Source organism: Symphodus melops (assembly GCF_947650265.1).
Source record: "Symphodus melops genome assembly, chromosome: 17".
NCBI lineage: Eukaryota > Metazoa > Chordata > Actinopteri > Labriformes > Labridae > Symphodus > Symphodus melops.
Window position 1 is genome coordinate 5,115,605 of NC_136707.1, and position 16,374 is coordinate 5,131,978.

Sequence of the window (16,374 nt, forward strand, 5' to 3'; positions counted from 1 at the left end):
TTTAGACCTCTTTCATAAGGCTGCGAGATAATCTCTCCATCTGGGAGGAAAGACATGCACCAAGCAATATGCAATATTCCCAGAATAATCATGTCAGCCATATGCTAAATGAAAAATGTGTGTGCTTAAGAAAACACAGTGACAGCCAACTATAGTCATTAAACCTGCATTTGAGACACGATTGGTGTAATATAAAGGCAGAGAATTTCAATCTTCACAGCATACTAGAAAAAGAAATCATCAACTAAAACTGAAAATGAAGGCCTTTGGTAAGTACATAATAGGCCACGAGATATTTCCCTCAGGTAATTAATGGAAACCTCAAATACTCTCATTTGCACTTTATTTCCCTTCTCTTGTGGACTATTGTGTTTTTAGTACATTGTTAATACTCGTTGTGTTTTTAGTACATGTTTGAATGTGTTCACAGGATGTCTGCCGCCGGTGAATAAAGATTAAGGAAATTCATGAAAACACATTGCTAAGAATGAAATCCTGGGTCAGGGTGAAAAGTGTGAAGCTGATTGAAAGCAGATGCTGGTATGTGTGTGTGTCTGTCTCTCTCTCTCTCTGTGTGTGTGTGTGTGTGTGTGTGTGTGTGTGTGTGTGTATGTGGGGATGTGCTGCAAAGCGAATCAGCTGCTCTGTAGGGGCTCCTTGCTATGTTTGATGTCACAGGATGAAAAGAGTTTACAAATAACAGGATTTTGAGCACATCAGCCTGAGGCAACAGAAATAGACAGGTCCTCACGGACACAGTTCCTCACTGTGATTCTTTTTGATATTTGATGTTCTAGTGGAGGTGACATTTGTTTTTGCAGGTACAGCAGGTTATTTCCAGCACGCTGCTCCTATGGGGCAAAGGGGTGGGGGGGTGTTGGGAGTGGGAGGAAGCTGTCTACATAAATCATCCCGGAGTGGAGACATGTTATGCTGGAGCTGACCCAGAAAGTGAATTTTCCCTTCATGAGCTCACTCTGCAGAACCATCATCTGCGAACTCTCGCGGTGTTTTGCGTGGCTTACGCTCCATCGCCGAGAAAAAAAACAGGGGTCTCTCGCTCGCTCTCTCTCTCTCTCTCTCTCTCTCTCTCTCTCTCTCTCTCTCTCTCTCTCTCTCTCTCTCTCTCATCACAGGCTCAGCTGACGCGGCGCTGAGAGCTCGCGGGCTCCTAAAACGGTAAGGTTTATTGTTGTTTTTAGACTCGTATTCCATAATTATTATTATTTTCTACATTTTAACAACAACGTTGTTTTTTTTAACGCACCTTTGCGAAAATGCTGAACACTACTTTGACACCTTTACTCTGGCTGCATGCACAGTGACTGACAGCGTGTCTTGATAACCACAGGCTGAACGTGAAGCTTGTTGTTCTCTTTGCTTTGTTCATTGTCTCGCGCGAACATTTGACTCTTCGGCTCTACGCCGCGACACCTTGTTGAACCACAGCCACGGAGCAGAAAGCCTATCCGGGGGTGAGGAACAGCCCGTTCCCGCGGTGCTGCTCCCAGTCAAAGGCTACATTGTGTTTGTGTCCCCGCCGGGTCTACTGGCATCCGCTGGCGGCTGCAGCGGACAGGACGGTGTGATTTATCATTCATCCGGTGAGCTCGTGCTGCTCTCTTTTTTTATTCCAGCTTTGACCACTTTGATGGAGCAACTCACACATAATTCACAAGGCTCCTTCGCAGAATTTTACCGTATGACATACTTGACACTGTAGTGCAGAAGCCGACATAATGTCAAACAGGAAAGATGCTCGTATAAACAAAGCGTTGTATCTTCTGTATCCTCCTAAACGAATATATTGGTGAAACAGCTGTGCAGAGTGTTGGAGTGTGTTCGTCAGATAGTCTACTTTATTAGAGGTAGATAAGATAATGCAAAAGTGGAAAACATTTAATAGGCTATAATTTGTTTCAGAGTTTTTAGAAGAAGCCAAGATAATACCCTCTTAACATTGTGGTGCATTGAAGAAAATAGTTCTTTATTTTCTATAGTTTGCACTGCATGGTGAGATTAATGATTGGTCATTTGTGCTGATTGATACCTTATTTGAGTCATGCATTTTCCATTCTAGTAAAGACATTGTAAATAAATAAATAGAACATTTGGTCAGGAGTAATAAAAGAGAAAAGCTGGGTCTGGAAAAAAAAGAGGTGACATCTGCTGTGAGTATAGTACCGTAACCTGTGTGGACTTAGAGCACATGAACTCTACTGACAAGAGCAGCGGACAACAAATCTCTGCAAATCCCTAAAAGCAAATCATTCAGATATTGTAATACTGGGCGTGCTTTATGATTAAAAATGGAACTATAAGAGGATAAATTGAGCAATTCTGCATCTACATGGAATTTATCATAAACTATTTTAATAAGAGATTCAGTGTCGCAATTTTCTCGTGACAAACTGAGGTTCTGCAATTTTCAGTTTTTTTAATGGTTAGTATTTGAACATTTAAGACAAGTTCTGCTAAACAAGACACCACACAATGCTTATTTATGTGTTTCTGATCGTATTAATAGCTTATCAATGAGGTCAGCAGACGTATCAATGTAAGATAGATCTTGGTTGCAGCCCTAGTTATGTTTAATTGTCAACATGAATTTGTTAGAGGCATTGTCATAATGTTGTTGGTTGAGTAGGAGCCAAGAAATGCTTGCTTTATCTATTTTGTGTACTGCTCGACTGTGTTACTTTTAGGGTGTTAGTCATTATATGCATTGATTCTATATTTCATTTAGAGTTTCACATTTTATGCATTGATTCAGTTATTTTGTCTGAATCTTAATTTTTCAACCTCGTAAGAGATAAATAGAATAGTAAATTGCACAATATATCCTGATTTGTGGTGAACTCGATGTAGAGGATTTAAAATGTAAATATGCGCTTCTTAAAATAGAGCAATTATTATCATTCCATAATCCAGCCCTGACAGAAGCTGTTAGGGTAATCTGCCCCTGATGTCTGATATGGTGTACATTAAAGAGCAGCAGAAAGTCATTTGTGTGCTGAGAGGAAGAGGAGTGTAGTTGTCTGCGGCCTCTGGAGAGGGGAACGAGGATTTTCCATGTCAGTGGTCCCCCTCTAAGCTTCAGGAAAGAGGAAGTAATATGACGACTGTTGCATAAGAGCTCAAATGTAGAAGATTTTTTGTAAACGGAGAAGTGATGCAGTGTGACTTTAAATTAGCCCAGAAATGATACAACGGACGAGAGATGGAATGGAGTTCAAGACAAACTGTGATTTAGATAAGCCCACGAGCAGGCAGCACACACACTTCATGCTGTGTTTCTGCAGCTCTCCAGTAACGTTATGTGCTTTTTTGGTGCATTGCATGAGCACAGTGAGCTTCAGTGTGTTTCTCTACATGCAAAATGTGTCTTGGTTCGGTGTGTAGAATATTTGCTGCTGGGGCTCTTTCAAAGGTTGCTTACACAGGGGCTTCTATTACTTCAGAGGCACTCAGTATTTAAGTATGCTTGTACCATACTCCATAGGAAACCTAGTATTGGTACAGCGGGATACTTGTGCAATGAAAAAAGTTAGTATGGTATGCAGAGCCCTGTGGCATGCAGATATTTAACAAACACCTGTGATTTTACTGCTGAGAGTGGGAGTTGAGTCAACTGAGAGAGGGGAAGAACAAATTCAGTTCATGGCACTAAAGTTTCAGACTTGCCAGCTTTGCTCAAAATGTTCCGTTCTTTTTATAACCAGGACAGCAAAAAGACCTCGGCCATGCGCTCTGAAGAAAGAGTTTTACCTTGAGTGTTTTCGTTCGAATGGGAGCAATTTTAAGGAATTCAGCAGCACTTGGAAAGACTTCAGTGTTGGTCCACAGCTTTGGTTTTATATTGTATTTTAATTTTAGCCTTTTTATTATTATTCTTAGCTTTGTTTAGTGCTGAATCCCTCCTCCTGTCTTGTATTTGTTTAATCATATTAAACCTTGTTCCAAATAAAGAAATGATCTGGCTTTTTATGAAGTCATCTCTGTAGTTGTTGTTTTCAGCTTGACAACAAAAAGGCATGCACACAATGTGTTTTTAGAGCTGCAGGTGGTTGTTGAATATTAAACAGTTCTAACGGTGCTTTTCTATTTCTCTGTTATCTCTGTCTGCAGGACGCTGCAGGAATCAGCCAGAGGTGAGTCTTTCAATGGATGGTCAGTTTCACACCTGCAGTGCACCAGCATCATGAAAAGCCCCGTCCTAACACAGACTGTGCTATAGCTGCCATCTTTCCGTCACCATGGTGAGAGAAAGAGCTCCTGGACCTTGACTGTGTTGCCATGGTGACCCTGTCGACGCTGTAGAGACGCTCTGTGAAATCAGTTGCAATGGTTATCCTGTAGCAAACAACAGTTGCCATGGGGACATCAAGGATGTTCCGCATCTTTGTGGTCCTGGGCTCAGCCTTCATGATCCTCCTCATCATCATCTACTGGGACGATGTCGGAGTCTCACACCTGTATTTGCACACTCCCGTATCGCCGGGCCCCAAAATCCTGCACGCCCCTCCGCCGCAGCATCCTCAAACCTCCCGAACGCCGTCCTTTCTGTCTGACATTGATGCCTTCGTGAACCAGTTCTTAGAGCCAGGAACTGGTGAGCCCACAGACCCCGCCCCTCCGGACACAAGTAACCAATCAGAGAAAGCAGAAGAGCGGTATATACCGAGAAGAGAGTGGAAGATTCATCTGACTCCATTGGCAGCGGAGCTTCGTGAAAGACAGGTTCATGTTAGATATTATCATGATTACTTCTATTGCTGTTTATGAAAGTCAGAGTAGAACTGAGTGTGTGTTGAGCTTGTCTTATTGGATTATTGACTTGGACACTGAAGACATTTTGACGAGTGAAAAACAAATTCAAAACAGCTGTTATTTACTCAAAGCATTCCCAAGCTGCATGCTGACTCACTGGTTGAGCTTAAATAATGTGTATCGAGACCACAAATGTCATTACTACCATATTTGCCTTTTTTGTGTTTCAGTGGTAATAATGACGTGGACCCAGATTGGGTGACAGCTGTAGCAGCTCTACGTTTATTCAAGAGAGCAGATCCAGAATATGATTGGTTTTGATTTTGAGCTCTTCAACTCCGTATTAATGATAGATATATGAATTATCATTAAATGTATGTCGAAACAATATTGAGACTCGAAATGAGGAACTTTTCAAAAAATAATAAATAGTCTAAACTACAGTCTAAAACTTAAAAAAAAAAAAGTTACAGTTATCGCCACTTACTGTCTTTAATATGACTCCCCTCTCGTCTCCATGTGGATGTGTGAATTATGCGAGTTGGTAGTCTCACTGAGCCTCTTATTGATTTTGTTGGGCTTGTGTGACCAGGGGAATTTACCCCTGATTCATTATTATTGGTTTGTGCAGGTTGGTGACCTTTTTCCATTCCAGGGGAGTTCCTCCTGCTTCCATCATTAGCAGAGCTCTAATAATCAATGTCTATAAAAATGTCCCTGCCCATAAATATCCACTGCACTTTTCAAGGGCCTTAAAGTCAGGACCTATGGATTACTCTGTGTCTAAACTGTAGAGCAAAGACTTTTTAATTATAGAGTTGATCCAGTAAGCATTTCTCTGAATTCATTTGAAGCTGACAAAGTCTTTGTTTGCGATGTATCACAGGAGCAGCGGAGGAAGTTACTCCAGGAGATGTGTGCAAATGACAGCGTGGTGTTTCCTGGCAAAAACCGTTCATTTGATGACATCCCCAACAAGGAGCTGGATCATCTTATAGTGGACGATAGGCATGGTATTATCTACTGCTACGTTCCCAAGGTACGCAAACGCCTTCATCTTTTTGACTTCTTCTTGTTGAATTTTGTTTAATTATGGTCCAAGTCTGGCGTATTTTATTTTATATTTATGTAAAAGCTTCTAATAGGCTTCTTACTGTTTACAGTTCTTGTCCAAAGCATAAACACAAGCAGACAAGTTTACTTAGCAGTGGGTCATTTTGGGGTTGACATACTGTACCTCATAGAAAAGCTTCAATTCATATCCTGAAGACGCACCTTCAACGTCCTCTATTAAATGGTCTTTTCTCTTAGTTATGTCCCCAAATGTATGCTGAGACAAACACACACAGACACTCAGACATGAGTTTTTTATAACACCGTCAAGGACATACATTTAACAACAACAAAGGGCAGGCGAGCGCCTTTTCTATGAACGAAAGATTACATTTCTCTCTGGCCTCTCTCTTCCTCTATCCCATTATTTTTGTCAGACCTGTTTCGACAGATGACTGTTAGTCTGTTTCATCTCCAGCTTTCTGCCTGTTTTCAACAAGTGCTCGCTCATTGGCGATTAGATGTTGGGTCTCTGTTTGCCCTAGACCTGCTCTATATCACTATAATAACTGACTCTTCTATTCCCTCTCTTAGGTAGCGTGCAGTAACTGGAAGCGCATCATGATAGTCCTCAGTGAAAGCATGCTGCAGGACGGCGTTCCCCAGAGAGATCCGCTGGCGATCCCCAGGGATCTGGTCCACAACAGCAGCATGCACTTTACGTTCAACAAGTTCTGGAAACGTTACGGCAAGTTTGCAAAGCACCTAATGAAGGTCTGTTGAATAACACACTGTGTTCTACACCCTAAACACATCATGTGATAAATGCTTAATAAATGTGCTAGATGGTGCACGAGGAGACCTCAGGTGCAGAGCTTCAGAGCTGCACACATTCAGTGCTGTGGACCATGACACAGTTCTTTGTTTTTCACTTCTGTTACATAGATCGCTTAACGACACAATGACAGCTTAAATATCATCAACATTTTGGAGATTCACAGCTCCTTACTGAGCACAGCTTTGGTGGAGACTCATCCTCTGATAGTTTCACATCATGATATCAATGTCATATTATTCAATCTGCTTGCTTTTATTTACTCTTTGGTGATATTGTGCCTCCCACACAGTACAAAGAACCACATCAGTTGTATTCATTTATTTATTTTTTGTGGGAGGAACCGCTCCAGACTCCTCACAAAAAAAGTCTGAGTGCTGTGGAAGTCACTTCTTACACAACATGTTACAAGTTCTGTGTTTAAGATTGCTTATTTTCTTTGGACTTCTCAATTCATTGTCAATTATTTGTGTGCTAAAAATGTATTGTTGTTTTGATGCACTTTTTTTTAATTGTTTTTAAAGGTGAAGCTGAAGAAGTACACCAAGTTTCTTTTTGTGCGGGACCCCTTTGTGCGCCTCATCTCCGCCTACAGGAATAAATTTGAGTTACGCAACGAAGACTTCTATCGGCGCTTCGCACAGGTCATGCTGCGCCGCTACGCCAACCAGCCAACACCTCCTGCCTCGGTGGACGAGGCGTTCAACGTGGGTGTCCACCCCTCCTTCTCCAACTTCATCCAGTATCTCCTGGACCCTCAGACAGAAAAAGAGATGCCCTTTAATGAGCACTGGCGGCAGGTGTACCGACTCTGCCACCCATGCCAGATTCAGTACGACTTTGTGGGCCATCTGGAGACCGCAGAGGAGGACGCGGAGCACCTTCTGCGACAGCTTCGGGTGGACAATGTGGTTGAGTTCCCCACCTCCCATAGGAACCTCACAGCCAGCAGCTGGGAGGCTGATTGGTTCAGCACAGTGCCTGTCGAGGTGAGGAGAGAACTCTACAAGCTGTACGAGCCCGACTTCAGGCTCTTCGGTTACGACAGACCAGACTGGATCCTCAACGAGTGACTCGTGTTTCTACAAAGCTGATCACACAACTCAGACGCAGTGTTTTTTTTTATCCATGTCATGAATAACCCCACACTCAACAGCAACACCTCCATCTCTCCTCCTGTCACATCTGTTCTTCACTGAATGTGCACATTCAGGAAAGCTCTGAGGAAGCACACGTACGCCAGGTTGCAGCTTTTATTACTGATGTTGAATCACAAAGATTACACAAAGCACACAAGTTGAGGGGAAAACATGAGGAGGATTTTTCTGAGAGTATGCCTCTAAGATGATGTAGATTCTCTCTCTCTCCCCCCAAACTAACATTCTTCTATCCCTTCATGTCTTCGTCTAGCACTTATTGGTTAAAGTCCTGTAGCTCCAGGTATCCAACAAAAGCCCTCTATAGTTTGTTTCTAAACGCCTTAGAAACATTTTCATCAGCCGATGGGGAAGTAAACTTATTTGGGGTTGTTGGCGCACTGCTCGGGGGGGAAACCAAGAACTGTCTGATCTGAGGCCTTGCACTTCTATTTTTAGTCATCACGCCTCGCCTCTTATTTGTGTTGTCACAGTTGTGTTGTGACCCACAGTGAAACGCATGCTTGGTAAAAGCATTGGTGAAGTGATGTCAGATATCCATGCTCACACACATCACATCGTTTTGACTTGAGTTGTTCCAATACAGATACAACGCTGTCTGATACTGCCTGAAATAAGATATCAGTCAGCATAATGGTACCAATGTTTTGATCCAGTGCCATAAGAAATTACCCCCCCCCCCCGCCCCCAAGTATTTTATTTGCTTTTATTGCGCTAGAAGAGCACACACCAAACCAAATTTAGCAGATGGGAAATTCAGTCAAAACAAGGCGTACATGTTTTAGTTTAAAATGCACTAGATATTTTGGCTGTCTAACTTATTGCACGTTAAGTTACATGCAATGTTTGTTTGCATGAAAGGGATTTTTATGTTTCAGATATATTCATGATGACAGCTATTCATTTAAAAAAACAAAAAAAAGGTTGTATTTTTTCATACCTCATAAAGTTTATTCTTATATGTTACATATCACATAATGCACAACATTCACTGTGAGCTTTTTCACACCTGGCATGTCAGATGTAATGAACTGCATTGGATCACACGAATAGGAGCATTTCAGGCTACACTTTAACTGCTTGCATTATTTTAACATTTCACAGCCTGCGCCTCGTCATAGGGGGGAGCTACCAGCTCTGGCTCTGCATAGCTGAATTTGTCTCAGCTTGTGTTTGAGGTTTTCAACCGGAGCTTCGACATTCTTGTGTTTTTAACTCAGCTTGATGTACACAGGTTCGCCACTGTGTGCATTTAAAAGGCCAGCTTATCAAAGGGAACATGTCCTTTTATTACCTGTTGTTACCATGATGGTGTTTTGATGTATGTGTATTGACACACAGTTTTTTTTTTACTAACATTGAACTACATTTGGTTAATCCAGGAAGGAGACAGTGTTGTTCCTCTTGCTTACTAAAAACGCAGAACGCTTTTACAGGTTTTTATGGCACACAGTTATTCTGTAGCATGTAGCTGAACACATTTTACGAGGCCTACAAGGAGTGTTTTCAGTATGTGCGATGCAATGCGACAAGTTCAGCCAGTATTCTATATCGATGCAAAACAAGGCTGTGGTCAGCGATCTTGTCAGTTTTGAAGTTGAGGTTGGACGGTCAGGATTGATCACATCATGATCATAGAGCAGAAAAGATGAGATAGTGCCTTTGGGTGTAAAAGTTTACACAGCAAAAAAAAAAAAAAAAAAAGTATTTTTGTAGAAGGACTACATTTTTATTTGAAACACGAAGCAGTGAGAGCTGTGTGAGGCCACCTCGAGGTGCACTGGACACACCGAGCTTTGTTTATCATGTGTGGTTATAAAAAGGAGAGAAAAGGAAAAAAACAGACGTGTCAGCCGAATGATCAAACTGTCTTTATGACTCTGTGAGGACTCGCTTGTGTCTACTCATGGATTTGTTTGTCTGTCATCTAACACACAGGATAACTGTGGTTTGTACTGTATGTGATATGGACATGGTCTGTGCAACCTTATTCTACAAGTTACTAAAGATGTTCATGTTCGCACCATCAAGTGTCGTCTTACTGCCTTTGGGTTAATTCTTTTGTACAAAATATACAGGTTTTTGTTTTTTTAAATGTATATCAAACTTTTGATGTGACTTCATTTGGAGGCAGAGTGTGCTGCAGTGTTGACATCTCTACCCTTCTTTAAGGCGAAACATCAATAAAACATCCTTTAAGGACTTTACCTGCTGCACTTGATAATTAGGGTTTTAATGCCCTCTAGTGGTCATGTGAAGAACTAAGCCTACATTAATATATAATGTTGTACACATTATTAATAGGTAGCAGGTTCTGGCAAGCTTGTTCCCACAACAGTCAAGTGAGTTTAAAACAATGTAATTAATGCATTTTTATTTTTATTTTTTGCATTTTTAGTAACTTTCAGTTCAAACAAAACAAAAATTCAGTTAGCACCATTTTTAGCACAACATACAAAACTCCAATCGAGTTGACAGTACCAGTGATATTTTTGCCTGATTGAGTTTACTTTTTCTAACCATAACATAAATCATGACTTAGCTTTTACAAACAATCTTTTTCTTCATTAAAACTAAACGGACAACAAATGGTACAGTTGAGTTTGTGTCTTCTTTTGTTTTAACAAAACCATAGATTAAAAAGAAAATCCATCTAAGTAAAACCTCAGTTAACCTGAAAAGTGCCAATGGGCAGATTTGTTACCTTTGTGTGGAGTTTTCCAGGTTTTGTGCTAAGCTACGCTAACTAGCTGCAAGTTCAAGCTTGGACTTATTTTCAGAAGTGGTCATCTAACTCATGGGAAGATAACAAATAATCATGTTTGTAGCCACAGCTGCTTTGCAGTATCACAGTATGAACCTCCTTCTGCATTAGATACTTGAGCATTTTGACAACTTTACTCTGGACGATTGCAGACAGAGATCATCCTTCACATTTTTTCAAGAGATATTGCTTATTTTTCAGCTACCAAAGTGTGTCATGCTGAATTCCTTTACTATAAGGAAGGGGAGAACTTCTTTTTTGCACTGAATTGCATGGTGTGGCTCAGTCCAATCCTCAGCCTTCCCTCTCTTCTTCATTCTCCCTCAGCACTCCCTTTTATGAGGTATCCATTGAAGGTGATGTAGATGTCTACATCGTCGCTGTAAATTGCGTTCTCCCTCTCCCTCTTGTACAGACGGACCCACACTTCTTCACTCAGCTGCAGGTCCAGCATCAGGCTCTGACTCTGCATGATGGAGCGGTCGCTGGGCTGCGCGTACACGATGGCGCGCTCCGTCTCGTTCTGCATGATGTGCAGATATGTCTCTTTAAAGTTCCACGTGTGGATGTTGACATTGAAGAAGTAGACCCCCGGGATATGGCATATGAATTTACCCGTGAACATGTCGAAGTGGTCTCCCAGGTTGACGAAAACCGTGTCAAACAAAAGACCCTGGTAGGACTCCAGACTGTGGAGTGATTTGCGACGTCCGACTGAGAAGGCGGAGTTCTGGATCTTGCAGGGGTCTCCTGGAAGACCGGCCTGGCCCTTGGAGCCTTTTGAGCCTGTTTGACCTATGGGGCCTGGAGGGCCTTCGGGTCCAAGTTTACCTGGTGTTCCCCTGTCACCACGATCTCCTTTGTCACCTGCACGAAGTAAAACTGGTCAGTCATCACATTTCTCAGGCTTTGATAAGGACTTTTTACCTAAAATGCAGCAGCATTTTTTTCAGTTAAAAGTTTTTTATTCCCTTCAAAGTTTGTCATGTAGCCTAAAGTGAAAAAGCTGCTTTAAATAAAGTGTTGTAAAGTCAAAATTAGCTGCTTAAATTGTACAGACAAAGAGACTTTGATGTCGAATAACATACCTTTAAGGATGGTCATGTTGATGTAGGTGCGTACTTCTGGCACATGGTTGAAGCCTCCTGTTGGAAGCTCAGCTCCGCTGCCCTCTTCTGGCTCCAGATGGTCACAGCAGCGCCTGCAGGGTGCAGGAGGAGCGCTGGGAGGGGGCACCAGGGCCACCATGGAGGTGAGGGACAGGAAGAGGAGGACTCCCAACATCACTGTGCCTGCAGTGACAAAAGAGAAAGCAATGCTATGATCTCTAAAGAATACAATGAGAAAAAAAACAAACCCTCTGGTTGTTTTAATACATTACAAACGCATCACAAATGCACACAAAATACAAAAAAAAGAAAAAAGGGGGACACAAAACTATATTAATATACAAAATAAAGAGAATAGCTCAATCTGCAGTGACTTGTTTTGGAAGGGGGGGGTCAGTTAAAGTCCTGGTTTAAGTAATGCAAGTGCATCTGTTGCTTATGGGCATACCATTAATACAGCAGGGATTGAGTCATTAACCAAAATATTGGACTGCTTTTAAGTTTTTCCTGATGTCTGTGCTTGATGAAAACTCACGATGGTTCACCATGTGGAGAACATAAATGAGTGTATTGGATTAAATTCAGTTCATGGTATGACTCCCACTGGACCACAAGTTCAACCTTGCGGTGATGCTAGCAGATAATTTGAGACATCACCAGCGCAGGTAGTGTGAAGCTAAAAATTGGAGACAGTATTGAAGCAGATGCCAGGGTACAAAGAGAAGATGAACTTCCGCCATGTTATGCTGTTGCTCTGATCTCTTGTTGTATTTAAACTGCTTAGAAACGATAGAGAAAGAGGGGAAACACCAGCAGCAAAGACCGTTTCCTTTGATTTGTGAAACATGTGTATTCAAAATACTGGTTGTTAAGCAGCTGCTTAGAGAGTCAGACCGTTATGTGTCCTTGATGTCACTCCCAGAGCAGCAGCGAAAGAGAAAGGAAAATTCAACTTTGAGCCAGAGAACCCCCCCCCCACCCCCCACCCCCTCCAACTGGAAACAGGAGCCAGGAAATGTGGGAACACAAATAATGGGAAGCCATCATTCAAAAACGAAATGCAATATAAAAACTGTGCTAATACTTTCACAATAGCTGACTATGAAAAGGTCAAACATTGCATCCAAGAATCACTAGAAGAGAATCTGGTAAAATAGTGGGAGAAGACCAGGGTACAGGGACAAAAATTACATGAAAATGACCCTGCAGGCAGCTCATAAATCACCGCTAATTATCCTAGGAAGCAATGAGTCATTTTAACGGTCTGTGCAAAACAAAGAAACCAACTCAGAGGATTTTTTTTCAAACAGAATGTCAAAATGTGAATTTCTCAATGGCTGTGTGCCACACACACACGCGCCCTTATTGGTCGTTCAGTCTCTGTGCACTGTAACTGGAACACTGTGTGCTGCTGTGTTTATACAACACAGCTGCATGCATCCACACTGATAGCTACATCCTTTTTACACAACTGGACTCAGCAGCCCAAAAAAGACTCCAAACAGACCTCAATCTTAAAACATTTCATACCAGCTGCTGCATGTTGTTCTACCATCAGAAGAATAAGTAAAGTCTGCATAACTTAAGGGAATTAAATAGATATACATAACTGTTTTAATTCTTGCTTAAACTCAAATCAAAGATATGCATACTGATTCAAAAGAGACAAAAAAAAAGGACACGCCAATGGCCGTTAGGTTGCACTCCATGTATAGAAGTTATAGTCCTCCAAGCGGACTGCCTGGGTTCAAATCAGACCTTTGGCTCCTGTCCTCCTATTCTCTCTCGTCTGCTATACTATTTCCACTGCCCTGTCAAATGGAATAAAAGCCCAATAATATAGCTTTCACACACAAACACAAAATGACTTAATCCACACATAAAACCTCAATGAATAGAAAAAAAGACTGGTGGTGGGAATGATAATATGCACACACAAAAACAACCACAAAGACATGCTATGTGATTCAAAATAGAGCCTGATCAACTACAACAAGACAGAATGCCAACACAGAAAAAATATACAGACGACAAAGGGAGAAATGACTGCAAAGAGACAAAAAATAAAACACAAAAGAGATGCTGAGCGAAACATGGAGAACATAAAACAACCCTTGAAGATGATAAGAGATTTCAAAGATTCACCACATTCTTCTAGAGACACAAATACTTTCTTTGGTCTGAGGGTCTTGCTTCAGTGTAGAAGATCAGGAGCCTTTTTTAATGTCAAATAACTTTACACAGGAAATCCAGCCTGGACCTCAGAGAGCCCTTCAGTGTGTTTGATTTGGCCCTAACACAACTGGGACATAACTACACCTGTAGTCAGCATTTTGCATGTCTTGCATGAAAATGGACGTTTTCTTTATGCAGTTTATCATGCATTAGCCCTCTGGTTGCGGCAATCATTCAACGAGTTTCATGCTTCATGATGTTAAAAGGATAAATAATTTCAGATTAAGCATCACATCCAGCGATCTTTCCACTGAAAACTGACACTTTGACCTGAATGAAACTCACCTCGTTCTTGTCTCTGTAGCAGCTTGATCCGCCGGAGACGGAGGAGAGAGAGAGAGACTCCTAAATCGGCAGGGCTCTCTCCCCCGGTCTGTCTGTGGGAGGGAGCTGAGCTGTTTCTTGACGATCCCAGCTTTAGTTTCATGCAGGCAGCAAGTGTATGCGCATTTTAATTTGGCAATAACACCTGAGAGATGGCAGTCAACGCCTCTTAGTGATCCCTTAAAGTCTCATGGATGTCACAACAATGCAATATGAGTAGTTTAAAATATTGAAGTTAAAACAAAAGTTGTGTTTGGTGCTGTAATACCGATGTGCACCTGAGGGTGGCAGTATACAGCCACTTATACAGCCCCCCCACCCTCCCCTAAAAAAGAAGCAGATGTGTTGGCTTATGTGACCCTGTTAACTGATAACAAAACATGTTTTCTTGTGCATGCGTCTTGCCTATTTTCTTTTCAACTAATGTAAAAATATTCTCCTCACAAATGTCTTCATTTAGCTCAAAAACTCAACAAAAACAGACAGCTAAATATTGTCGCTATGACAACCAGGAGATGCCTTTAGCTCTAAATGTCACAAGTTTAGGCCTAGAGCATATGTTCAATAAACTGAAACACCCTACTACAGCTTCAAAGAAGAAGCTAGAAAAGTTGTCTCTCCAGGATACTAAACAAGTTAAACTTTCTTGAGAAATAAATGCACCACTTTGTGCTAGCTGCAAACTTGGTACATTTTTACCAGATTGCAGAAAAACTTTAACCCCAAATTTTGTCTGAAATGGCGAGGCTACTTATCCAAGTAGGCTTATGCTAGCTAGCTAGCTAGCTCAAAATAACAGTTACAGATAACCCTACATTTGCTGTCCTCTTGACTGTAAGTCTCAGATGTTGTTTATTTTGCTGTGTGTCCATCTGTCTGTCTGTTTGTCTTTCTAAATCTTCTTTCTTTTGCAGAGGAACCTAAGGACTATTTACAGAGTCACTGAACTCCTTGGTTGTTCCTCCCAAGAGTCCTCATTTTCTCTGTGCTAAATTCCTCCATTCCTCATTTTCTGCAGCTGCAGGCAGGGAGGGAAAGAGACAGTATAATCTATATTTCCAGACCGTAATTAAGTGTGTCGCGTTCCAACACAGGTTTGATTTGGAGAGAGGCCGACGGCAGAGAAAAATTCCAGAAAGAGCAGTGTAATTTATGGACCGAGTACAGGATTGAGACAGAACAGAGTTTTTACTTTTTTTATGAGATAAAACTCACGAAAGATTGAAAGCCTCAATTTGTTGTTAGGAATATTGCTGTGTTCCTGATTGCAAGCCCTTTAAATGTAGTCAATCTGGCAAATAGTTGTCGTTTCACATCGTTCGGATTGATCAGTCACTGAAAAGATAGCTCATTACTGAACAGACATTGGGCCTATAAGAAACACATTTTCAAACTATTTAGCTAGCATCATCGAACAGTACGCTTAAATAGTATTACACCATATAAAAGGAAAAATGACTTAACGGTCCTTTGTTGATGATTGCAAAAGGAGTGGTAGATGAGATAAGTCGAAGTGTTTTATCTTTGACGTAGTGCTTTAAGAGAACAATAAGAGGTGAAGGAAGAACTTGTGTACACGTGTAAGATGAGCACAGCTGTTGAACATTAGCTGTTGATTCACTGAGGTTTAAGTTTTGTAGACCGTTAGGTAGTTTAATCAGAAGAAGATTCCTCGGGCTTTCCGGCTGATGTTAACTATTACACCTGACGTCGTTCCTGCCATCTGCCTTTAAACATTTACTACCTGTTGTTTCATGGGATCTTTAAGTGTAGGTCATAACTCTGCGAGGTGAGTGTGAGCTCAGTAATGCTCCTCTGGTGTTTTTTAAGGGTGAGTCTAGTTTCTCTCACGAATTATCTGAACTAGCATCATCTTACTATAGAATACCAACTGCCCCCTCCCATTGCAAACTTTGACCTGCGGTGAGCTATTATTTTTTGTAGGTGTGGGGACTGCTAGGTAGTACGTAAGCCTAAAGAAAAACACAGAGTGGAAGTGTGATTGGATTGGAATTAATTTGTACAGCAAGTCTGGGTCTGCTATAGGTTTCCACCCAGCAAACGAAAAAAGTGTCTTGCCACTGTTGCCAAGTGCTAATTGGTGGATTAATGTTGGGTTTTTTAAAT

At 41.4% G+C, this 16,374-nt stretch overlaps 2 protein-coding genes across 4 annotated transcripts; one reads left to right on the top strand and one right to left on the bottom strand.

Moving 5' to 3' along the window:
* Positions 1-1,123: 1,123 nt before the first annotated feature.
* LOC306838495 (carbohydrate sulfotransferase 12-like) lies at positions 1,124-10,027 on the top strand. 3 transcript variants are annotated; one of them, XM_079366699.1, is made up of 6 exons: positions 1,126-1,179; positions 1,450-1,604; positions 4,129-4,740; positions 5,657-5,809; positions 6,418-6,597; positions 7,183-10,027. In XM_079366699.1, the coding sequence occupies exons 3-6, from the start codon at positions 4,375-4,377 to the stop codon at positions 7,729-7,731; spliced, it is 1,248 nt and encodes a 415-aa protein (XP_079222825.1). In that variant the 5' UTR covers positions 1,126-1,179; positions 1,450-1,604; positions 4,129-4,374; the 3' UTR covers positions 7,732-10,027. The 3 variants fall into 3 exon arrangements, with proteins under 3 accessions (XP_079222824.1, XP_079222825.1, XP_079222823.1); XM_079366698.1 differs by lacking the exon at positions 1,450-1,604 and having other exon boundaries at positions 1,124-1,179; XM_079366697.1 differs by having other exon boundaries at positions 1,175-1,604.
* Positions 10,028-10,417: 390 nt separating this feature from the next.
* On the bottom strand, positions 10,418-14,585 carry c1qtnf6a (C1q and TNF related 6a). The gene is made up of 3 exons (XM_079366700.1): positions 14,209-14,585; positions 11,668-11,871; positions 10,418-11,446 (listed from the first exon to the last, which is right to left on the bottom strand). The coding sequence occupies exons 1-3, from the start codon at positions 14,348-14,350 to the stop codon at positions 10,893-10,895; spliced, it is 900 nt and encodes a 299-aa protein (XP_079222826.1). The 5' UTR covers positions 14,351-14,585; the 3' UTR covers positions 10,418-10,892.
* Positions 14,586-16,374: the final 1,789 nt, after the last annotated feature.